This window comes from Nomascus leucogenys, chromosome 11, assembly GCF_006542625.1.
Source record: "Nomascus leucogenys isolate Asia chromosome 11, Asia_NLE_v1, whole genome shotgun sequence".
Taxonomy (NCBI): Eukaryota; Metazoa; Chordata; class Mammalia; order Primates; family Hylobatidae; genus Nomascus; species Nomascus leucogenys.
In genome coordinates, this window is record NC_044391.1 from 106,566,829 (window position 1) to 106,592,493 (window position 25,665).

General features: G+C 39.9%; 1 protein-coding gene across 2 annotated transcripts in view; it reads left to right on the forward strand.

Moving 5' to 3' along the window:
• The window catches only part of MAP3K13 (mitogen-activated protein kinase kinase kinase 13), a 199,448-nt gene that overhangs the window by 132,940 nt on the left and 40,843 nt on the right, over positions 1-25,665 (forward strand). For both annotated transcript variants that reach the window (XM_012510753.2, XM_003256582.4), the window contains 2 exons: positions 12,313-12,872; positions 21,262-21,445. In XM_012510753.2, coding sequence (XP_012366207.1) covers positions 12,398-12,872; positions 21,262-21,445 — 659 coding nt within the window. In that variant the 5' untranslated portion in view covers positions 12,313-12,397. The remainder of the gene's footprint in view (positions 1-12,312; positions 12,873-21,261; positions 21,446-25,665) is intronic.

A 25,665-nucleotide genomic window follows, 5' to 3' on the forward strand; every position in this document is an offset into this window, starting at 1 on the left:
TGCTACTCTTAAAACACATTTTTTAAAGACTTTTCCTCCTTTCTCACTTGCTTAGAGTCATGAAGCTCCTGAGAGCAGAGCCAGCCTATTCTTACAAAGCAGCACACTATCCATCACTTCCCAAATGGCATATATATATATATATTTTTTTTTTATTTTTTTTTTTGTGAGACAGGGTCTCACTCTGTCTTCCAGGCTGGAGTGCAGTGGCACGATCACGGCTCACTGCAACCTCTGCCTCCCAGCTTCAAGAGGTTCTTGTGCCTCAGCCTCCTGAGTAGCTGGGACTACAGGCATGTGCCACCATGCCTAGCTAATTTTTGTTCTGTATTTTTAATAGAGACGGGGTTTTCTCATGTTGCCCAGGCTAGTCTTGAACTCCTGGGCTCAAGTGATCTACCTGCTTCAGCCTCCCAAAGTGCTGGGATTACAGGTATGAGTCAACATGCCTGCCCTGGTCTAATTATTCTTATGTTTAAAGCATAAGCAATGTTTTCCTAGAGATACTTTCTTGAATCAATGAAATCATCTCCTAATTTAACATCACAATATTAAAACCAGAGGTTTTTTTTTTTTTTTTTTTGAGACAGAGTTTTACTATTGTTGCCCAGGCTGGAGTACAATGGCACCATCTTCTCTCACTGCAACCTCTGCCTCCCGGGTTCAAGAGATTCTCCTGCCTCAGCCTCCCGAGTAGCTGGGATTACAGGCATGTGCCACCACGCCTGGCTGATTTTGTGTTTTTAGTAGAGACGGGGTTTCTCCATGTTGGTCAGGCTGGTCTCAAACTCCCAACCTCAGGTGACCTGCCTGCCTCGACCTCCCAAAGTGCTGGGATTGCAGGTGTGAGCCACTGCGCCCGGCCAATTTTTTTCTCCCAAATACTAGAACTACATAGTATTAATATTCTCCCAAATATTATGGCCATGTAGAACATTCCTTTTTGTGTGTGCAATTTAATTAAAACCTAGAATGTAAAAATAACTGCTGTAATTAAAGACAAAGGAAATGAAATATGAAAAAGAAGTTGCATACATTTGGGATTTTTGTCTCCTATTTTCCATCTTGCTTTTACCCTTTTGACCTGGTATCTCACTGTTTATTGATTCTTTGTGCTTTCATTTATAATACCAAATGAATGTTACAAGCTCAGCTTGCCTCAGTTTCTATATATATCTACCCGTTCCCCTCTTCTTTGCTCTCTTTTCTCATCTTATCACTTTCCTAAGGAAAAGCTTACTTGTCTTTCCCTTACCCTTCTTTTTATTCCCCTTGATTTCACATATATATTGAGTATATTGACATATATCTGTTTATTCTAATTTTTTTAGTCAAAGATTTGCATAGCTAACAAATATTGAGGGTAAATGTGTTATATATATACTATCTCATATAATCATCTACTCTGTGAGGTGGATTCTGTTGTTACTACTAATTATAGATGACAAAATTGAGGCTTAGAGAGAGTTATGGTGAGGTTAGTGATTATGATTTGAATCCAGGTCTATCTTCCTCTAGTGCCTTCTCTCTCAAGCCCTTACAGTATTGCTCTCAATATGATGAAGTACATCTGAATATAGATTGGACAAGAAATAACTTTCAAGTGTATATAATAGCACTATTTTTTTGAGACAGAGCCTTGCTATGTTGTTCAGACTGGAGTACAGTGGAGCAATCATGGCTCACTGCAGCTTAGACCCTCTGGGCTCAAGTGATCCTCAGCCTAGTGAGTAGTTGGGCCTACAGGCACATGCCACCATGCCCAGCTATTTTTTTTTTTTTTTTTTTTTTTTTTAGTAACAGGGTCTCACTGTGTTGCCCAGGCTGGTCTTGAACTCCTGGTCTCAAGCAATCCTCCCACCTCAGCCTCCCAAAGTGCTGGGATTACAGGCATGAGCCACCTTGCCCAGCTATAAAACAAATTCTTTAAAAATAATTTTAATTTTATTTTTTCTTTTAATTTTTAGGTTTAATAATAATTTTTAAACCATTTCAATTCTTGTTCTCCTAAGCTATGTATCTTAGGAAAGTCCTAGAGTTCCAAAAAAGAGAGGAAACAGTCACAAAATAAAAGGAAAAGAAAAGAAGGAAAGGGACTAGCATTTAATGAATGCCTACTGTATACTTAGTATCTTGTCAGGGACCAATGTAAGTTCATAGTTCCACATATTCTGTAATCTTCCTTTTAAAAAAATAGGGTATTTCTTTATCTTCTACTTTTCCATGAACGACTGTCTTGCTCATAGTTCCTGAAGATAATTCTTTACCAAAGGTTGTTTTTGTAATCCTAAATGCAAGAGTTTTCGTGCCTTCACATGTAATTCATCTGGACCTTAGAACTTGGAAACAATCAAAACACTGATGTATGTTCTTGTCTTTTCACCTGTTTTGGGTTTCAGTTCTCTTAATCATGATCATTCTGCCTTTTCTAGAGTCAAATGTGAATCTCATCAGTAGAAAAGGTAAAAACAAAATAGGAGTCATTAACTTTTGTTTGCTCATTGTCATCTTTTTAAGTTCACTTTTCTTTTCATTTTGAATTTGTAATTCTTTTTTTTTTTTTTGAGACAGAGTCTCACTCTGTCACCCAGGCTGGAGTGCAGTGGCATGATCTTGGCTCACTGCAACCTCTGCCTCCCGGGTTAAAGCAATTCTCCTGCCTCAGCCTCCTGAATAGCTGGGACTACAGGTGTGCACCACCATACCCTGCTAATTTTTGTATTTTTAGTAGAGCTGGGGTTTCAACCATGTTGGCCAGGCTGGTCTCGAACTCCTGACCTCAAGTGATCCTTCCACCTTGGCCTCCCAAAATGTTGGGATTACAGGCGTGAGCCACCACATCCGGCCTATAATTGTTTTTACGCCTGTTTGCAAGCCTCAGCACACAGTGACAATTAGCTTTCCTGACAGTATCCTTAACATTTCACATCATTTTTCATATCTGCAAATATAGTGAAGTGGGCCCATTAATCTGTGCATTTAAAGCAACAAGGATTTGTATTGAAAACCTCTGATTAAACAAATAATGCATGCTAATGGTAGAAATTTGGAAAAATATAGAAAACTTCAAAGAACAACAGTAATAACCACTGTTGACCTTTTAAACCTAATTTCTTAAAATGGTTACTTAATTATACACATTTTAAATTTGTATGCCTATTAATATTTATATATTTAAAGGTACATATATGTCTGTATCTTATTTTTAAAACATTTAAAGTTATTGATTTTATCATTCATATGGCAGCTGGATTTAAGTCAGAAAACATTGACTATTAATACTTAAAACACCATATATTATTTATTAAAGATTTATGGAGATAGCATTTATGATATGATTTATGGATAAATCATTCCTTTGGTCAAGATGTTTCACGTTTGACTTAAGGCATTTTTGAAGCCTCACAAGTTTCTATTTCTTGATAAATTTATAGACTACTACTCTGAAAATGAAGTATCTTTATTCATTCTAAAGCCTACAATGAACTTATTTTAACTGTAATCACAGTTGCATTTATAGGTACTGGTATTCAAAAGGTAATTTGTCACCATGGAGAATTTGCTTCTTTGTAATTTTTATTTTTTTGCTGTCTCCAGCATACTTCAAGATTATTAAACATTCATAATCTTAACCAAAAATATAGGTACATGGTAAACATGGAATCAATATTTTTGAATGCGTTAATTGTTGAATGAAATGTTATAAAGATGAAATGACGTAGGTCAGTGGATTTTGTCGATTGAGTTTTTATTGTTCCTTCAAATAGGCATTTCAGAAGATGGTCCACAGTTAAGAGAGTAAGTAGGGATAAAGGCACAATTGTAGGCCATTCTTTTTATCTGATTTGAAGTCACATATTTCTAATCATATAACTCCATTCGAAGAAGCTAGCTAATGTTTTCAAAGTTCAAATTAAGATCTGGGTGACAGACCTCTATCCTGGAAAGATCATTTTATGTTATTACTATGCACAAGTAAAGTAATCTAAGTTTTAAAATGGGATTGATGCTCCTAGCAGCAGAAATTATTTTATGTTCTCAACTGCTATATGAATTTTAGAGAAATGACCAGAAGGCTAAGATGGCAGTGTTGCATTCATTTTTAAAGACAGGCAAGAAGACGCCAAGTAAAGAGAAGATAGCTTAGAAAGAGCTCAGTGTCAATCAATAAACCTTGTAGCAGTAATGCTGAATTTAATTTTTTATTCAATTTTAGTCACATCAAAAACTTTGTGGGGCTAAATTGTCCAAAATCTTTGATTTATTCATATTTATGATATAAAATTTAAAATCTGATCATTATAAAAATCCTCAGTTAGTAACATGGGAAAAATTGTATTCTATGATAGAAATCCAAGAATTTAAGGGCTGTTTGGCCACATTACCTCCTCCATTCCTCTTTCTCTCTACATTGCATCCTGGGATCTTGGCACAAAACCAAGGTAATTTCCAGAAATTGGCAGTGCCCTGCCAAATGCACAGCTGCTGCTGTCTCCAACTCTTGCCTACTAATTTTGCACAAACCACTTCCTCCTCTTGGGGCCAAGAAACTCAGAAGGCAGGGAAAGTGTTCCTCAAGGGCAGATATGGGAGCACTTCCTGCACCCTTTGCGGATCGAGACCTGCTGTAAGGGCGGCAGTAGCATCACCTCACCTACAGACCTTCCCAGAGTACTTTCTTTTTCTTTTTTCTTTTCTTTTTTTGTTTTGTTTTGTTTGTTTGTTTGTTTTGTTTTTGAGATAGAGTCTCCCTCTGTTGCCCAGGCTGAAGTGCAGTGGCAGCATCTCGGTTCACTGCAATCTCCACCTCCTGGGTTCAAGTGATTCTCCTGCCTCAGCCTCCCAAGTAGCTGGAATTACAGGCGCCTGCCACCAGGCTTGGCTAATTTTTCGTATGTTTAGTAGAGATGGGGTTTCACCATGTTGAGCAGGCTGGTCTCAAACTCTTGACCTCAGGTGATCTGCCTGCCTCAGCCTCCCAAAGTGCTGGGATTACAGGCATGAGCCACCGCACCTGGCTCCCATAGTACTTTCTTTTGATAAGGGTGCCATTCCAAACTTGCCCTTTACCCCTCCAATGTTCCTTGTCTTTTTCCCTTTGACTCTCAGCATTCAAAAACCTTGCCCCACTTCCTTTCCGTCTCCTTCTAATTTATACTCGTTTTGATTTCTTATGAACTGAAAGGATCAAACAATCAGTTCCCATGAGGGTACCTGAGCCAGATTTGCACAGGAAGAGAGGAACCGAGAGGGCAGAAGACAGCCAGAGATAGTGGAACCACCTGTGTTCCCACAGTTTCCACCTAACAGTCTCTTCACTGTGCAGTGGCAGCGTGTGGGTGTACATAGAAACACAGGTAAAACTTAGGTATTTTTAGCTTCCTACACTCTTCTTAAATGTAGAGTCAGCTCTGATCATATTTGAATATAGCCATGATGATGGTTTTTCTTTCCTTTTGTTCTTGTACCTCTCTATTTCTCTGCCTTTGTTGGGTCCCATTGGACTGGATATTCTTGGTGAGCATGAGGGAAGCCTATTTAACTACACATCTTTATACACACCTTGGGGTTTACCTCACCTCTGCCCACTCTGAGAGCAGTCAGTGGGTAGCCTCCTGCTGGCCTGTGGATAGGCGCAGGGTGACCCCACTAGGTGGGCACTAGTGTTTCCTCGGGAATAGTTTTAGTGCATCTAGAATAGCACTGTGACTTGCTATTGTTTTTGTCATCAGTGGCCATGATACCATGGCTATTTGTTTCTCTTCAAATAAACAAACAACCATGCTAGTGGAAGGAGCTGGGCTGAGGAAGGAGGACTCATCTCAGCTCTGCCACTGGTCAGATGTTATATTAAGCAAGTCGGCAATCTCTCTGAAATTTGATTCTCATATGTGAAATAAGTGGGTTGAACCATATTCCTTGGTTGTCTTGTTTTCCCCTGATCTCTTAAATATCAAACTGTGTGTGATGACTGTGATTAGACTCATTCTCATGCCAGTGGGAACAGGTCCACTTTACATTCATCCTTAACCTGTTAGAGATAGGAAAAAAATTACAAAACAAACATGTGTTTTTCTAACTTTTTGTGTATGAGCTCATCCTAACATGTCATTGGGCAGAAGTTCAGGATAAAAAATTGACAAAGTAGAAATTTACGAGGAATTAATATAAAGTCTGATAGTTTGATTCAAAAAAATAAATCACACAAGTGTTTGGCTGAAATTCACATATATATTTGTGTATGCAATTCATGTGAGCCAACAGCATGTAGGACTTGTGCTGTATAGTAGGGGTTCCCAACCTCCAGGCCACGGTCTGGTACCAGTCTGTGGCCTGTTAGGAACTGGGCGGAACAGCGGGAGGTGAGCAGCAGGTGGGTGAGCGAGCGGTTTCCCCTGTGTTTATAGCCACTCCCTGTCACTCGTATTACCGCCTGAGCTCCACCTCCTGTCAGATCCGTGGGGGCATTAGATTCTCATAGGAGTGCGAACTCTATTGTGAACTGTGCATGTGAGGGATCTAGGGATCTAGGGATCTAGGTTGTGTGCCCCTTATGAGAATCTAATGGCTAATTATCTGTCACTGTCCCCCATCACCCCCAGATAGGACTGTCTAGTTGGCAGGAAAACAAGCTCAGGGCTCCCACTGATTCTACATTATGGTGAGTTGTAGAATTATTTCATTATGTATTACAGTGTAATTATAATAGAAATAAAGTGCACAATACACGTAATGCCCTTGAACCATCTTGAAACCATCCCCTGTCCCGGGTCCATGGAAGAAGTATCTTCCTCAAAACTGGTCCCTGGTGCCAAAGAGGTTGGGGACTGCTGCTGTATAGAATAACCAAGAGTCCCGGCAGCCAAGGCAGACCGGAAGTAACTGCTGAGTCAGTGGTCAGGTCAGATAGTATGAAATCAGCAGTCTTAAAAGGGACCAGGCAGGGCAAGGTTAGAGAGGCCAAAGGCAGGAGACAGCTCAAGGTTGTGGCAGGTGATCAGCCAGAAAGTATAATGAGGAGGTCAGTAATGTCGAAGCTCAGAGACGAACACGAAAAGAACAGGGGAGGGGAGGCTGGAGTGGGTGGAATTGTGTCTGTAACAAAGGGCTCCGGTTTTTCTTCTTTCTTCCCCTGCCCTAACCTTATATTCCCAGGCAGCTTCTCAAGGCCTAGATTTCTCCATACCCTATAATTTAAGTGCCTCTTAACCTAACTCCGTCCAGTTAAAGTGATCTCTCTGGTTTGTTAGGAGGGAAGAATCACCTGCACTGTATCGTAAGCTTTCAGAGCCCACGTGTGGAGGCAGGAGTTACCCTTGTTGCACCTGCTCCCCCACATTAGCCACTGCTGTTTCTGGGTCAGCAACCCCCTCACGCATGCTCTGGTCATCCCCGCTTCCCTGCCTCTGCCAGTGCTCTTATTCGCCCCTGATTTCCTTCCCTCTGTTACACGCCTTACCTTCAAAGGTCCATCTCAAATCCTACCTCTTTTACCATTGTTCCCATCTCTCTTGGCTCTGTAGAACGGAATATGGCTCACTTGTCATGGGGGATGATGGCAGGAGGTTATTCCTTCAGTGTAATTATTAGTTCCGTAAGTAGTCCGCGAGCTTCGACAGGATAGGAACCGTGTCTTCAGAGACTGCCTGGTACAGGAGAGAGTGTCATGATTAGGGAAAATAACCCGGTATTTCATCCTGGCTCTGTGACCTTTAGCATCTACCTCTTTCTAGGCCTTCATTTCCTTCCATGAAAAATAGGGATAATCATTCTGTGTTCTGGATTCCTTACGTAGGGATCAAAAACTTAGATCAGGCCGGGCGCGGTGGCTCACGCTTGTAATCTTAGCACTTTGGGAGGCCGAGGCGGGCGGATCACAAGGTCAGGAGATCGAGACCACGGTGAAACCCTGTCTCTACTAAAAATACAAAAAAATTAGCCGGGCGTGGTGGCGGGCGCCTGTAGTCCCAGCTACTTGGAGAGGCTGAGGCAGGAGAATGGCGGGAACCCGGGAGGCGGAGCTTGCAGTGAGCCGAGATTGCGCCACTGCACTCCAGCCTGGGCGACAGAGCGAGACTCCGTCTCAAAAAAAACAAAAACAAAAACAAAAACTTAGATCAAATGGTCACAGATAACAGCATTTTTTTAACCTGGAAAGCACTTTATGAAAGTGAGGAGTTATAAAAGGTTCCGTGGTGTTGTAAAAAAGGCAAAGGATTTGGGGAATCTGAGCTAGATTTTAATTCCTGCTCTATTACTTATTGAGTATATTACCTTAGAGAAATTTCTTCTCTTGTGAAATAGAAATGACATTATTACGAGGATTATGGTGCTGGAGCTGGCTTATACACCGACTTGTAAGAGCCAATTGTCAAATATTTAGAAACCTTGCAAGCAAGTTGTTAAACTTTTATTAGCTTGAAATCTACTATGCTGGGAATATTTACACCAGGGAAATGAGCAAACACTACAAATCAGATTACTGTTGTTTTGGAAAGAGCTGATTTACCAGTATATTGCTGATTATGTAAACAGGCTTCTGTAAATTGTAAAGCACTTTGTCTTATTTATTATTAAAAATAGTAATGGTAACAGTAATGTTCTATATCCACAGAATCTAGGCTAGTGCATGGCACAATTCTCAGTATATATTCTTTTTTCTTTTTTGAGACAGGGTCTCGCTCTGTTGCCCAGCCTGGAGTACAGTGGCACAAACACAGCCCACTGCAGCCTCGATTTCCTGGGCTCAAGGGATTCTCCTGCCTCAGCCTTCCACCCAAGTAGCTGACACTACAGGCGCATACCACCATGCCTAGCTAATTATTGTATTTTTTGTAATGTTTGTATTTTTTGTGTTTTTTGCCATGTTGTGCAGGCTGAGTATATATTCAATAAATACATTTTAAATTTAGCTTTATGATCTGGAAACTTCTGCTCCTGTGATAAATGAGCCCCATCTTTATCTTTCTTCCAATCTGTCTCTCTACAAAGTGTCTTTTTAAAATCAGATAGCATCAGTAAAAGCCTAGCTCCCTAGCTCAGTGCATGATGCATAGTAGGCCTTAAATTCTGTATGTCCATAGTTGAGCTAATCATCTTCTTTCCAAACCTTTCTTTCTGGCATTTCATATCTCAGTTATTGACATTGTCTGTCTATTCATTATTCCAAAGAAGTGATTTGAAAAGTCTTCCTCTCCCCCTTTTCTTTACCCACCTCCATGTCTAATCAATTACTAGATCTTACCAATTCTACCTCTTAAATCTTTCCTGTCCTCTTCACTGCCATTGCTAACTGACTCGTTCAGGTCCAAGTCATTTCTTTTTGAACTATACCTTCTAACTGGACCTTTAATCTTTCCTTTTGAATCTAACCTCTACTTCTATAGATGTGATTTTAATTTATCTGACCAAATTACTCCCTTGCTTAAAATTCCTTAATGGCTCTCTGTTGTCATGAGGATAAAACCCCAAAGATTTAGCTTGTCATACAGGCCTACCATAATCTAGCCTTTGCCTACTTTTTCTAAGAGTTATTTCCTGCTGTTTCCTAATACTACCTGGAATGCCTAGTCTTTCTTTCCTAGTGACCATTAATTCACCCCTCAAGACTCAATTCAAACAAAACTTCTTCTTATAACATCTCTAGACACATTTTATATTTATTTTTCTGAGCTCCCATTGCACCTTATACATATCTTTGTCCCATATCTAACCATGTGGCTGTTATCTATTGGTCTTTCCTTCTAGATTGTGAGTTCCCAAAGGGTAGGAACCTATGTGTCATTTACTAATGCCTAACATATTGCATACCATGTAATAGGAGCTCAGTGAATGAATAAGAATTCAGAGGATAGGGTATTTTCCTCTCCCTCTCCCTCTCCCTCTTCTCCTTCCTCTTCTTCTTCTTCTGATGGAGTCTCGCTCTGTCGCCCAGGCTAGAGTGTAGTAGCGCAATCCTGGCTCACTGCAACCTCCACTTGCTGGGTTCGAGCAATTCGCCTGCCTCAGCCTCCTGAGTAGCTGGGACTACAGGCATGCACCACCATGCCCGGCTAATTTTTTGTATTTTTAGTAGAGATGGGGTTTCACCATGCTGGCCAGGCTGGTCTCGAACTGCTGACCTCATGATCTGCCCACCTTGGCTTCCCAAAGTTTTGGGATTACAGGCGTGAGCCACCACACCAGCCAAGGATAGGATGTTTTCATTGGTTCACTAATACAGGCTATTCATGGGATATGGTAATGAATAAAAGGTTTAAAATTTAGGTCTCAGTTACAAAGATAAGAAAATAATAAAATTGAAAGGGTCTATTGTAATCCATAATCCGCAATATAAGATACTATGGCTCCCCATCACCTTCAGTATAAAACCTCAAACTCAGCCTGGCATGCAAAGCTCCTTATAGTCTAGCCCCTACCTATTTGTCTATTCATGTCTTTCTGCATGCACTTATATATAGCCTACATTCCAGCCACTTTGGATTTCTCATCTGTTCTATAGTCTTTCAAGCTTCCATGCCCTCCTTCACGGTTTCCCCACACCTGTAATACCTTCCCCCTCTTCTTTCACTCACACCTTCCTGACTTGCTTAATGAATGCCTACACTTCCTTCAAATGGATCCAAAGTTACCACCTTTCAGCACCTTTCCCTGAAACTATTCCTCCCTCTTCTGTGCTCTCAGAGCACTTACTTGATCCATTATAAGCACTGTTCTGTCAATTTTTGTTGGTCTTTCTTTTACCCCCTCTGCAAAATGAGGTCATCTTCATACCCTGACCTCTAGCATATTCTAGATGCTTAGTACAGAGTGAGGGAAGGAATGACTGTTACAAAGGGATTTAAAAAGAAAGTACATTTCTGTTAAGAACATACTTTGGGCCGGGCACAGTGGCCCATGCCTGTAATCCCAGCACTTTGTGAGGCAAAGGCGGGTGGATCACCTGAGGTCAGGAGTTCAAGACCAGCCTGGCCAACATAGTGAAACCCCATCTCTACTAAAAATACAAAAAAAAAAAAAAAAAATTATCTGGGCGTGGTGGTGCGTGCCTGTAATCCCAGCTACTCAGGAGGCTGTGGCAGGAGAATTGCTTGAACCTGGGAGGCGGAGGTTGCAGCGAGCCGAGATCACACCACTGTACTCCAGTCTAGGTGACAGAGCAAGACTCTGTCTCAAAAAAAGAAAAAAAAAAGAACATACTTTGAATAAATTTAAGATTGACTATGCGTGATCTGGCCAATCTAGAACAAATCTTCACTTTTAAAGGTTAGGTGGCCGCAAGAAATGGTGCTAATGGACAGATCAGAAGCAAAGAACAAGTTTAAAGAGCTAGGGCTTAGTTGTGTTACCCCAGATTTGGTGCAGTACAATAAAAACAAATTTTATAACTTAGAAACTTGTCTTATCACAGACACATGACATTTATCTCCATGACTTAATGAATGCCTTATAAAGTGACGCAGTGCCCCAGTAGATAAGACACGAAAGCAAAGAGAAAAGATGAGTAGCAACTTATAACACAGGATGTAGTTTGTAATAAAGATGTGTATATCAGAACAACTAAATTTCCCTTGTAGAAAGGGAAGGAATTTTTTCTGATTAAAAAGATAGGCCGGGCGCGGTGGCTCATGCCTGTAATCCCAACACTTTCGGAGGCCGAGGGGGTTGGATCACCTGAGGTCAGGAGTTGGAGACCAGCCTGACCAACATGGAGAAACCCTGTCTCTACTAAAAATACAAAAATTAGCCAGGTGTGATGATGCATGCCTGTAATCCCAGCTACTTGGGAGGCTGAGGCAGGAGAATCACTTCAACCTGGGAAGCAGAGGTTGCAGTGAGCCGAGATCACGCCATTGCACTCCAGCCTGGGCAACAAGAGCGAAACTCTGTCTCAAAAAAAAAAAAAAAAAAGATAATAGACATTAATACAGAATGCTTAGAATACCTTGAAAATCACAACAATATAAACCTCTCCCAAATCTAACCACCTAAAATTAACTATTGTTAATTCCTTGGATTTTTTCCTTCAAGTCTTTTTTCTTGTATGTATGTCCTTTTAAATAAATTTCTAAGTTAATGTTGTACATATTGTTCTAACCTGTTTTTTATATTAATGTGTCATGGATATTTTGCCGTGTTCACAAATACTCTTCCACAGCATAATTTTTCATTGCTGCACTCATTTCCATCACATGGACTAACCCACAGGTTAACCAATCCCCATTGTTTCAGTTTTTTTTAATGCAAACAGAAGTGTCGTAGTGTGCATACTAAAGAAAGCATGATCTCATATCTCCCTCCTGTTTTTCTCAGGTTTTGGAGCCCTCTCTTAAGTCAGAACTCTGTCCCAAAAATCCTCTGAGTGTCATCTCAGGACTTTGGTTATACTCATGGCACAATGGCCAACTTTCAGGAGCACCTGAGCTGCTCCTCTTCTCCACACTTACCCTTCAGTGAAAGCAAAACCTTCAATGGACTACAAGATGAGCTCGCAGCTATGGGGAACCACCCATCTCCCAAGCTCCTCGAGGACCAGCAGGAAAAGGGGATGGTACGAACAGAGCTAATCGAGAGCGCGCACAGCCCCGTCACCACAACAGTGTTGACAAGCGTAAGTGAGGATTCCAGGGACCAGTTTGAGAACAGCGTTCTTCAGCTAAGGGAACACGATGAATCAGAGATGACGGTGTCTCAGGGGAACAGCAACACAGTGGACGGAGAGAGCACGAGCGGAACTGAAGACATAAAGATTCAGTTCAGCAGGTCAGGCAGTGGCAGTGGTGGGTTTCTTGAAGGACTATTTGGATGCTTAAGGCCTGTATGGAATATCATTGGGAAGGCATATTCCACTGATTACAAATTGCAGCAGCAAGGTAAGCTAGAGTATGGACTTGGAAGATATTTCTTGTGTAAACACACCATCACCACCACCGTTACCACCATTAGCTGGATAACCTGTGACCTTTGGGCAAATTAAAGAACTAGTGACAGATGAATACCTCATTTCAGTTTCCAGTAGACCGGCTGAAGGGAAGAGATTCACATTTGGTGGGCCTTTTTGGGTCGTAGCCCATCTTTTGTGGTCATCCAGTCTAGTGGCGTCCAAAGTACAGTACATATAAAACAATCCATGGGATTATAAGAAGAAAATATTAGAGATCCTGTTTATCTCATCATTTAAAATTTCTATTTTCATACATTTTCAGATATATTTCATATTTTAATATAGCTGTGCAGATATATAATACATAAAGAAATCATGCAGTGGCTACATATTTAAAATTTTTTGCCAGGTGCAGTGGCTCACACCTGTAATCTCAGCACTTTGGGAAGCTGAGGAAGGAGGATCGCTTGAGCCCAGGAGTTTGAGGCTACAGTGAGCTATGATGGTGCCACTGCACTTCAGCCTGGGTGACAGAGGGAGACTGTTTCTCTAAAATTATTAATTAATGGATAAATAAAAATAAATTTTAAAAAGTTTACTGATAGCTTATACAATCAAAAAAATCTGATGGCTGCTTGACCAATTTAAAACCAGACAGAAGCCACATGGTAATGGCCCTGAAGATTGCAGGACTTAGATTACAGTAAAACTTATAGTAAAAAGGAGTTATTTTCTTACAATAAAGGCATAGAAAGCTTACATTTTGAGGAAATGACAAAATATCTAACCAATCTTGAGAAGCGTTATTATTTCTAGGTCCCACAGCTTTTAAAAAAAAGGAAGTTTTGTTGGGCGTGGTGGCTCACGCCTGTAATCACAGCACTTTGGGAGGCTGAGGGGAGCGGATCACCTGAGGTCAGGAGTTCAAGACCAGCTTGGCCAACATGGTGAAACCCCATCTCTATTAAAAATACAAAAATTAGCCAGGCGTGGTGGCATACACCTGTAGTCCCAGCTACTTGGGAGGCTGAGACACAAGAATTGCTTAAACCCAGCAGAGGTTGCAGTGAGCCAAGATCGTGCCACTGCATTCCAGCCTGGGTGATAGAGTGAGACTCTGCCTCAAAAAAAAAAAATTAAGTTTTTAACTCCCATCATTGTGTAACAATATATTCACATATTCTAATTCAAATATTAATATTATACTTTTGAAGCCCTGGTGTTCTTTATAACCTCATTTTTTTAAACTTTTATTTTAGGTTCAGGGGTACGTGCGCAGGTTTGTTATATAGGTAAACTTGTGTCATGGGGATTTACTGTACAGATTATTTCATCACTCAGTACCCAACAGTTATTTTATCTGATCCTCTTTCTCCCCCCACACTCCACCCTCACGTAGGCCCCAGTGTCTGTCATTCCCCTCTTTGTGTCTATGTTTTGTCATCATTTAGCTCCTGCTTGTAAGTGAGAACATGTGATATTTGGTTTTCTGTTCTTGCATTAGTTTGCTAGGGCAATGGCCTCTGGCTCCATCCATGTCCTTGCAAAGGACATGATCTTGTATAACCTCATTAATATTCTTCAAAGTAACTTTTTTTCTGATAACAAACGTAATATATGTATAAAATTTGGAAAATACAGGTAAGTTCCAAAAAAACTTTAAAATAATCTATGATCCTCCATCTCCTGAGAATAACCATTAATGTTTTCATTATATATTAGGTTAGTCTATTTGTGTATGTGTGTGCATACTTTTAAAAAATGGAGTCATACTGTATTTTAATCCGTGTTCACACTGCTATAAAGAACTACCTGAGACTGGGTAATTTCTGAAGAAAAGAGGTTTAATGGACCCACAGTTCGGCAGGCTTAACAGGAAGCATGGCTAGGAAACCTCAGGAAACTTAGGATCATGGCAGAAGGCGAAGGGGAAGCAAGAAGGTCTTACCATGGCAGAGCAGGAGAGAGAGAAGGGGGAAGTGCCACACATTTTCAAACAACCAGATCTCGTGAGAACTCAGTCACTATCACCAGAACAGCAAGGGGGAAATCCGCCCCATGATCCAATCACCTCCCACCAGACCCCTCCCCTGACACGTGGGAATTACAGTTCGAGATGAGATTTGGGTGGGGACACAGAGCCAAACCATATCACATATTGTTTTGTAATATTTTTTCACTTCATATTGTGAACATTTTCCATGTCTTAAGTGTAATTCTTCAGCATCATTTTTAATGGCTACATAACATTAAATGATGTGAATGTGCCAATATTTTTAAGCAATCCCCTATTGCTCAGCATTAATCTGTTTACATTTTTAGTTATTATAAGCCATACTGCAATGACCATGTGTCTACTCCTTTACTTTTGCATATATGTTTGATTAGTCCTTGGCATAAATTCCTAGGAGAGGAATAGTTGAGTTCAAAAGATGTGTTGTTTTAAGACTTTTGATACATATCTTTGTGGCCTTATGTAAATGATTAAATTTTTATGAGTTCTCTCATCAAGAAATTCTGGAAAGGGAAAATATGGACCAAAAATGAGATTCTATTTATTTTATAACTGAATTTTAGACTCTGGGACCCTCCCCTAAAAGTCTGTTCATCTCTTTTAGTCAAGACTGTTGACAGCTTTTCCACAACAGCCAGTAGACTTCAGTTACCATTATCCACTTTTCTCATGCATTTTATTTCCCCTGTTTCTGCAATACATTCCTTAAACCAAATACCAACTCCTCCCTCTATACCTGTTTTCCATAAGTATATTGGGATTTACTGGTATATCTATCACTTCCAGGTCCTTTTCAGGATTTGTCAACCATATCATCTATTCTTGCTCCATGCAAAAAGTCTTCTTCAGTCCCTGGTTTTATGTATGTGTATCTCTCTCGCTCTCTTTCATACATACTCCGACACGCGACACATTCTGCTTTCATTTTCCCCCCACCCCCTGGCCCCCATGATTTCAAGGTTTTCAAGGAAATTAGTTGCTTCTTGCTAACAGCATTATTATGTTTTACATTGGAAATAAATATAAGCAGGAAAATAAAATAAAGAAGAAAATAAAAATCACCTGTCTTTCCACAATCCAGAGATAACCATTTCTAATTGCCTTTTTTTTTTTTTTTTTTTTTTTTTTGAGATGCAGTCTTGCTCTGTCACCCAGGCTGGAGTGCAAGGAGTGTGATCTTGGCTCACTGCAACTTCTGCCTTCTGGGTTCAAGCGATTCTCCTGCCTCAGCCTCCCGAGTAGCTGGGATTACAGGTGCGTGCCACCACACCTGGCTATTTTTTGTATTTTTAGTAGAGACAGGGTTTCACCATGTTGGCCAGGCTGGTCTTGAACTCCTGACCTCAGGTGATCCACCTGCCTCGGCCTCCCAAAGTGCTGGGATTACAGGCATGCGCCACCTCGCCTGGCCCTAATTTGTTATTTTTTAAAAGTTCCCTGTTCTTTGGTTGGACACAAAACCTACTGATAGCTGCATAAGTGATCGACTACATTTGGTTTTTAGGGTCTATGCTTGCCCAGTCTTAGACTTACTTTTGGTGATAATTTGAAGATCTCAGGATCCAAGTGCATCATTGAGGTTTGGACTCAGAATGAGGGGTGATACACCCATCCCATATGTTTGTCAAAAGGAGGTTTTAAAATTTTTTTGTTATTATTCTGTAAACTGGTATTTAATTTGTTTTCCAACTGATTATGTGACTTTCAAAAACGTTTATTTCAGAAATAAATAAGAAACAGGCCTGGTCAGCTTAAGATTCTTGACACAGGCACAGCAGGTGCCTAGCCTTTCAGCAGATTGCAGGATATCCTACTGAGGGCTGGTGTTGCTGTGCACCATGAAAGAGTTTCGCTAGCCAGAAACTAGCAAATTTCCTTGTCAGGTCTGGGATCAGGGAGCTAATCTTCAATCCTGCATTGCAGTCAACCAAAGGATAACCCATGTCACAGATGTGTCCCTACATTTGGTACTTACGAGGAACTGTCACTGGATTTTTAAAAAATTTTAATGATATCCTCACCTCCCTTTGAGTATGTTGATAGTGAGCCCAAGTAAAGTAGCACGCAATTTAAATCTTTTATTGTCAAATAGTTTCCAGTCTCAAAGCAAGTACTGTCATGGCCATGTCTGAATAAACAAATGAGAACTGTTGCCTTAAAGTGGGTGGGCATGTGTCTTTTTCTCAGTCCTAAGGATTCTAGTGGATATTGGAATTAAGATCATAGTCATTGTGAAGATAAAAGAGAAGATAAACGCTGGGGAAGAGTATCAGTGGGACAGACATAAAAGCAACGAAAAATTTGGGACTAACCCTAGAGAGAGTATAGTCAGTTCTTCATTATTATGAGATTAGTTATCTCGCTCATCAATTATCTAGGCCCTTAATGTTGTGCATCCTTATCACCAATTTCCTTTTTTCTGCCATTTTCCCATTTCTGAGCTCTCTGCTCGTTATTGACAGGGACTTTGAGACTGGGCAAAGAGTGCTAAATTCATATCAATCGATTTTACTTCTGATAATTAGTTTCAGTAAAAAGATGGATAGAAACATTGTTGAAGCATTACTTTCTTTATTTTACAATCTGTGTTCTTTTATTACCAGTGCTATCCACTTTATTTTTCTATGGATAATCAAGACTTGGCTGAACATAGTTGAATAGCACAGGCATGAGGTAGAGGTTGGTAGAGGATAATTTTATTTTTTATTGCAATACTCGGAATACTTTGTATTTGAGTGCCAAATGTATTTGTATTTTAGTAATTAATCTGTTTATCATCTTATAAAAATACAAAGTAATAGACATTATTTCTAAAAAATATAGTGAGTTACAATGTAAGTATCCTAAAGCAATATGAAAAGAAAGGATTTTTTAACAAATTATTTGGGAATCATTAAATAGCAATGTGGAAAAAAATAATGTATATCTGTCCTCATACCGTACACCAAAATAAGTTTCAGATGAATGTAAAGATTTAATTTTTAAAAATGAACTATAGATAACTTTTAGAAGATAGACTAGGCAGTGGAAGAAATTACAAAGGAAATAATAGACAATGATATAGACTACTTTGTTCAAAAATAATAAAATAAAAAGAAAAAGGCTTATAAAAATATTCTCATTTGTATCAAAGAAATGTGGAAGGAGTTTCTTCAAGTTTATGCGAACTATGGAAGGCTAATAGATAAATGAACAAAGGGGTTTTGAGAATTCATACAAAGCAGATTATGAGTATTAAACAAATGTGATCGCTGGCAGTTAAACTAGTGCAAAGTTATAAAACACTATTTTATACCTAATCAAAACAGAACCAAAAAATAATTGATAACTCTTGCTGCCAACATGTTCATACATTGCTATTGTGAGCAAAAACTATCAAAATCCTTTTGGATAGAATTTGGAATGTATGTATTCCTGGAGCCAGGAAACTGTCCTCTTTAACCTAGGAATTGAATCTGGGGATATACTTATTCAGAAAAGGTAAGAGGGTACAGAACAACTATTAGAACTTATAATAAAAGTAGGAACTACATGAAGGATACATGATATGTGAAAAAGTAGAAAAAACTGGACATCACCTGCCATTTTTACATAGCTGTAAACATGAACAAAAACTAGGAGGGAAGATGGCAAGTGGGTGTGGGATGAGCTTTCACATAAAATGTGTGTTTTTTTTATTTTTCTGATCTTTTTCTAATGTTTCCAATGTTTAACAGTAACTAAAGATTCAGTAAATAGGGTAAAAGAGACACCCAAACATTAGTCTAATTTTAGTAGTTATTTTATTAAAAATTAGGGTAATTTGGGCTTGTTCAAAGACGTACTGCTCAGTTATGCTCTTACCCCAGAGTCCAGTAATAATACTTTATTCAGCCCCGCAGAATGGTCAAAATGACACTGGGGTTTTTTTGTTTTTGTTTTTGTTTGTTTGTTGTTGTTTTGAGACGGAATCTCGCTCTGTCGCCCAGGCTGGAGTGCAGTGGCGCAATCTCGGCTCCCTGCAACCTCTGCCTCCCGGGTTCAAGCAATTCTCCTGCCTCAGCCTCCTGAGTAGCTGGGATTACAGGCGTGCACCACCATGCCCGGCTAATTTTTTTTGTATTTTTCATAGAGACGGGGTTTCACCATATTGGCCAGGCTGGTCTCGAACTCCTGACCTCATGATCTACCCTGCCTCAGCCTCCCAAAGTGCTGGGATTACAGGCGTGAGCCACCACGCCTGGCCAATGACACTGTTTTTAATTTGTCACTGGACCCCTAATGAGGAAAATTATCTTGCAATATGCCATCCATATCTGTGTACCACGTGTGCTGCATGTATGAGCCCATGGAGGTGAAAGTGAGATTTCATGAGCCACTTATTAATACTTGTCCTCTATAGAAACCCTGAAGATAGTTAAAATAGCCAACGCTATCACTTGCTGTTTCCTCCCAAATCTCACTTGGTATCATGTGTTCCTTGGGTGATTTTAAATTCGTCAGCTATTTGTATTTGAGAGAGATTTGCTTTTATCTAGCATTTATTCAATTTCAGTAGAGTGGAAACCTTTAATACTGCTCATATCAGGAGAACGGGGTGAAGGCCCACGGCATAAACCACCCTCATTTTATATATTTTTTGCTCTACATAGTTATATTTTGAAGGTTAAGTTTTAGCAATTGTAACAAGAAAACGCTTTATTAAGAATCTACAGAATTTCTTTTCTCTTAAGGTAGAGAAAATTAGAGAAGAGGGAAGTGTAGCTCACTTCTAGAGGCAGATAAACCCTTTCTGCTCTTGTTTCATCAATGCAGTGGACGGTGAGTTGGAGTTGATTTGCTTTCAAGACCAGAGTATCTTTGAAGCTAACTCAACACTACTTTGTTCCATGTTCTGCATGGAGTGATCTGAGGAGAATGTCTCATGACCTTTCACACTGTCATCATTTTTCTCACTCCGTGGGGCTCTTAGCTCTTTGATATTTGTTTCTTACCTGTGATAATATCCTGGTAAGAAGGGGGAAAGGAGAAGGCTCAATGGATTACATTCCTTTCTTAAAAAGTTTCATGAGATTAAAGCACATATTGATTGAAGTTTTGAAGTGCTTTATTTAAAATAGCATTTTACTCATTATAAAAGTGACATAGGCTTATGGTAAAAATAATTTTTAAGACAGAAAACAATAAAGAAATATGAAGCACTAATAATGCCACCACTTAGAAATGACCCTTCTTAAATTTCTGGTGCAAAAACATATCCAAACTCTAAGGAAAAGAGAAACGTGAAAATACTGCAGCTATATGAGTAAGCATATCATGACCAATGACTAATGGCCCTCTCAATTACTTATGAGAGGCAATGTCATATAGGAGAAAAAGCACTCTTCCTAAAATTGGCCAATCCTGGGATTCTAGGCCCAGTTCTACCACTTATCAGATATATGATTTTAGGAGAATTTACTTAACCACCCTATGCCTTAGTTTGTTTCATCTTTAAATAACTATAATAAGGCCATACTTGTAGGGTTGTTGTAAGGATTGAACATATGATATATGTAAAGTACTATGCTAGTGTATGGTATATAGTAAGTACTCAATAAAAGGTAAATATTAATGTAAGTAGTATGCATAATGAAGTTCTTAGGAGAGTATCATTAAAAATTCATTAGTGGCCCAGTGCAGTGGCTCACACCTGTAATCCCAGCACTTTGGGAGGCCAAGACAGGTGGATCACCTGAGGCCAGGAGTTTGAGACCAGCCTGACCAACATGGTAAAACCCCGTCTCTACTAAAAAATACAAAAATTAGCCAGGCATGGTGGCGGGTGCCTGTAATCCCAGCTACTTGGGAGGCTGAGGCAGGAGAATCCCTTGAACCCCGGAGGCAGAGGGTTGCAGTGAGCCAAGATCACGCCATTGCACTCCAGCCTGGGTGACAGAGCAAGACTCAGTCTCAAAAAAACAAAAAATTCATTAGCAAAGATTCACTGAGCATCTGCACTAGAAATTCAAAGAGGAATAAAATAACACCTATAGTGGGTGATGGGGTGGGGATAGTTGCATAGAAGCAGATGGGTAAATTGACTGACATGCAAGCTTAAGGTGAGGAGGTAGGACTGCAGGAGTAGTAGGATATGTTTTGTTTGGAGGAAGGTATATTGGAGGCTTCTGCTGTGCTTTATTTCAGTGGTTAAAAATTGATACAAACTAATGTGTATGAATATTTGATCTATAGTTCCAAGGTACATAGGAAGGTTCTATATTTTGGTGGGAGACAGAGGTTAAGGGTCATCCTGGGTGACAATGAAGTTGGTACCTTCAGAATGGGCTTGTAGAGTGGTCCCTTCTGAGATCTCTTCAAGCTTATTTCTTGCTTGTGTGCCTAGATACTTGGGAAGTGCCATTTGAGGAGATCTCAGAGCTGCAGTGGCTGGGTAGTGGAGCCCAAGGAGCTGTCTTCTTGGGCAAGTTCCGAGCAGAAGAGGTGGCCATCAAGAAAGTGAGAGAACAGAATGAGACGGATATCAAGCATTTGAGGAAGTTGAAGCACCCTAACATCATCGCATTCAAGTAGGTCAAGGCTTTTTTTTTTTTTTTTTAAGAAGTAGACCTATTTTCTTTCCCCCAAGGTATACACACAAGTTTCTGCTTTGAGAGATATCTCAAAAGCATTCTCTAGACTTAGCGCTGTGCTAGGTGCTTTGGGAGGGTATCAAGGAACTATTAAATTGGAGTTGTGTCCTCAGGCATCTTATAATCCAGTGGTTCATTTTGCTGAAGTATGTGCTACATGGAAGGGGCAAGCACATGGGGCAGGAAGGGAAAATGTGGGTTCCTGCCAAGCAGTCACATCTGCTGCATCAACCTCATTTATCAATGGGATGACAGAGGTTACTTCAATATCACCTGAACAGCCTAAGATTCACTTAAGAAAACAAAGTTGGCCGGGCGCGGTGGCTCATGTCTGTAATCCCAGCACTTTGGGAGGCCAAGACAGGCAGATCACTTGAGCCCAGGAGTCTGAGACCAGCCTGGACAACATAGTGGGACCCTGTCTATAAAAAATTTTTTTTTAATTAGCTGAATGTGGTAGCACAGGTCTGTAGTCCTACCTACTTAAGAGGCTGAGGCAGGGGGATTGCTTGAACCCAGGAGGTTGAGGCTGCGTTGAGCCATGTTCATGCTACTGCCCTCCAGCCTAGGTGACAGAGACCCTGAAAAAAAAAGGAAAGTAGGAAGGAAGGAAGGAAGGAAGGAAATGAAAGAAAGAAAGAGACAAAGGTAACATCTGAAGTGATCAAAGAACAATCAATCCTTGTGTAGTAGATACATATTTTGTATTAGGTTCTATTAGCATCCCTTCTTAAACATTAACTTGTAATAGCAGGTACCTTTACAGTATAGCCTCTGGTTTTCCTAGATCCCCTTCCAAGCAATGTCAAACATTCAGCTTTCTTAACCTAATGATTGTTGAGTTATTGATAGTAAGTGATATGTTATATTCATTTCACAAAGTGATTATTTTCAAGAGTCTGTGAACATATCTTTCTAGCCTAGATGATTCTCTTCATAATATTGACTGGGATCCCTAACAGAAGGAGGAGAGTCAAAGTTTAAAGGGTAGAAGTGCTGAGCTCTAAATAGATATGATCTTTCTGCCTGAATCTTTCCCTTGAGTTCTCTCCCTTGCTAGCCTTTTAATGTTGCCCTAGGCTTAAACAAATAAATGGTAAGTGGCTTTAGAGGAAAGAAGGTGAAGAACAAGACAAGTATCTTTAGGTAGGATGAAAATTTAGAAACTGGAGCTTTGTGAGATATTTGATATGTATTTTGCATTCCTGGAAAATAGTATGACCAATGAGGCTACAGCTAAAAGTGGAATAACTTGCAAATCCCCCTCCTAAACTAGGAGGAACTTCTCCCAGCCTCAGAATGGATCCTTCCTTGATAAAACTCTGATTATAAAGCGAAAAATGTCATGTGATAAGTCTTAATTGGGATCACATCCACAAAGTAAGGAAGGTAAATCTTGGGTACAGGTTTTGTAGAATGGGTTTAAATGAGTACTGAGGTTGAGTTTTGATTCCCAAACAAGACCCCTTATGGAAAGGGAAATACGTGTGAAAAAAAGAGAAGCATTCAACCAGGATACCAAGAGACAGAAAGAAGTGCTTGGATTCATTTCCTTGGGGAAGGGACATTCATGCAGAGGCCATGGGAGAAAGCTTCAATTGCTGCAGTTAATTCTATCCTTGGTTGACCTAGTAGGGCCAGGAGGATGTGTGACTAAAATGAAATGCTGCAGAGACCAATTATCATCTTTCCAAAGAGGATAAATTTCAAAAGACAATGGGGAGATTATTTCAAGCAGACAGACAAACAGAGACCCTCTTCTTTCTTTCCTTCATTTTACTACATTGAGACCATCTTCACTTCCAGTATGCTACATCCTCCTAAATGGAAGGAACGGTCAAAAGCTTTTAAACTTAGATCACTAGGACGCTGGGTTTGAGACACAGAATGTTCCGTAGATGAGTATGGCCTTTTGGCCTCTTGAAGCGAATTAGGCTGTGTGTTGCAGGTAAGAGGGCTTTCCAGCAGGGTACCCTGGGTCACTGAAAGTAGAAATGTGTCCTAATAGGATGGTGTTGTGAGAAGCTTTATTTTTACTTCCTTTCTTTTGCTTCTTTCTCTTTCTTCCTGTCTTTTTCCCACCTCACCCTTCTGACTCTCCTACCTGCATATGCAGTTTTCAGCATTGCCCTGCTAGTGCCCAACTCTTTAGGCTGAAGATACTTGAATAGTATTTACCTCTACATGGAAAACAATAGTGAGACTGTGTTCCTGGCCCATTACACCATGCTCTTGGGCATTGTGCAGTGTTATGTTTGCAGCCATCTGTGCCATGTGTTGCTTGGCCAATGAATCCCATTCAGGACCGTCTGCAAGATATACGAGGGAATGATTAGATTTTAGTACATCTCTCTGGATACTGATTTCTGTGCTTACAGCTTCTTTCAAAGTTAATAAAAACCACATACAGAAGGGGAAGTACAAGATAAGAATGCTGTATTCTTTTTGCATCCAATTTTTTTGTTAATCTTTTAAGAAAACTCGACCTGACTGTTCCTAATGGAATTCAGTGCCAAGGGGAAGAAAAGGTAGCAATTAGAAGTGATTATAGAGCTGTTATTTATAGCTACTAAGAGACCTTGTCATAGTACAGGGATGATGGAATGATTGCTCCTCATTCGTCAGTCAAGAGAAATAAAAGGTGCGTAACATCACTGTTAGACCGTTTCTATGTGGAACAAGTTAAAACATAGTCAAATAGGAGGCTGAGTACCTTCAGAAATGATTACGTTGATATACTTAAGCATATTATATTATACCTGCCATATTTATTAGTTCTCTGTAATGATAATTAATCATTTGTTTGTAGCTGCCAGACACTTGGGTTCACCAAGCTTTCCTAAGAGACATATAACCGGAACTTGAAAAAAAAATTATTAAAAATCAAGATAAGAATTCTTTGTAGCCTAGAAAATGATAGGAGAGTAATAGAAATAGCTTTGTGGCATTTGACAGGCACATCAGGGCAGGGGAAAGTGAAGAATAATTATACTTCTTCATAACCTGCTATTGTTATAAGATCTTCACCACCTTCATATGATCAGTGCCGTAAGCCACGACCTCTAAATTCTTTCATCACTTACAGCAGCTGAAGAGATAGGGCATGGGTTGGTAGCTGGCTGAAGACTTTAACTGGATGTCTTACAGATACTCTGCTAACTTCTCTAGAAAGTTTCAAGGGAAGGCATGTATACCCACAAGCGATAAGACATAAAGAATTACATATAGTAATTTTTCCTCTCATCTTGAGAACAAAACAGAAGTAGAGTTACTATGATCATTCCCTCTTTTATGAGATAATGGTGTTAACACAGGAATTCCCAATGTGCTTGTCTAAACAGAAGTTAAAAAGCTAAAAGGGAGGCAGTATTGTACAGAGTGGAGTGGGCATGGACTTTCAAATTAGGCAGACTGAGTTTGAATCTCAGCTCTGTCACTTATTAGTTGTGTGATCTAGTTGTGATTAGGACAAGTCACTTTCTCACTCTGAGCCTTACTTGTAAAAATGGAAAAGGTAATATTTATCTTACAGTAATTTGGGGCAGATTAAATAAGACAAATAAACATGGAAATGTCCTTGAAAAATAGAAGAAGTTCTTTCATGTTAGTCTCTTTCCTCCTCTTCCAGGCCTCTGCACATGTTATTTGAAGGCTTTTTTAGTCAAGAAAGTTGAGGTGAAGTTAACAAACATTTGTTAAAGACTTGCTGTGAACCTCTAGGCCTTGAGGTAGAGAGAAAAGAACTTGAAGACCTTTCCCTTCAAGGAGCCTATAAGCTGTATGCGGAGAGAAAAATTGCATATAAAGAACTAGTGGCTGTTGTATATCATAGGAATTTAGGGAAGAGAAAGATCTTTTTGGACTGGAATAATTGGAAAAGGTTTTCATGAATGATGTAGGAATTGATGGAAATAAAGGCTAATAGATATATAATATGTTGTATAGGCTGGATGCAGTAGCTCACGCCTGTAATCCCAGCACTTTGGGAGGCCAAGATGGGTGGATCACTTGAGTACACGAGTTCGAGAGCAGCCTGGGCAACATGATGAAACCCCGTCTCTACTAAAAATAAAAAAAATTAGTGGCCGGAAGCAGTGGCTCAAGCCTGTAATCCCAGCACTTTGGGAGGCTGAGGCAGGCAGATCACCTGAGGTCAG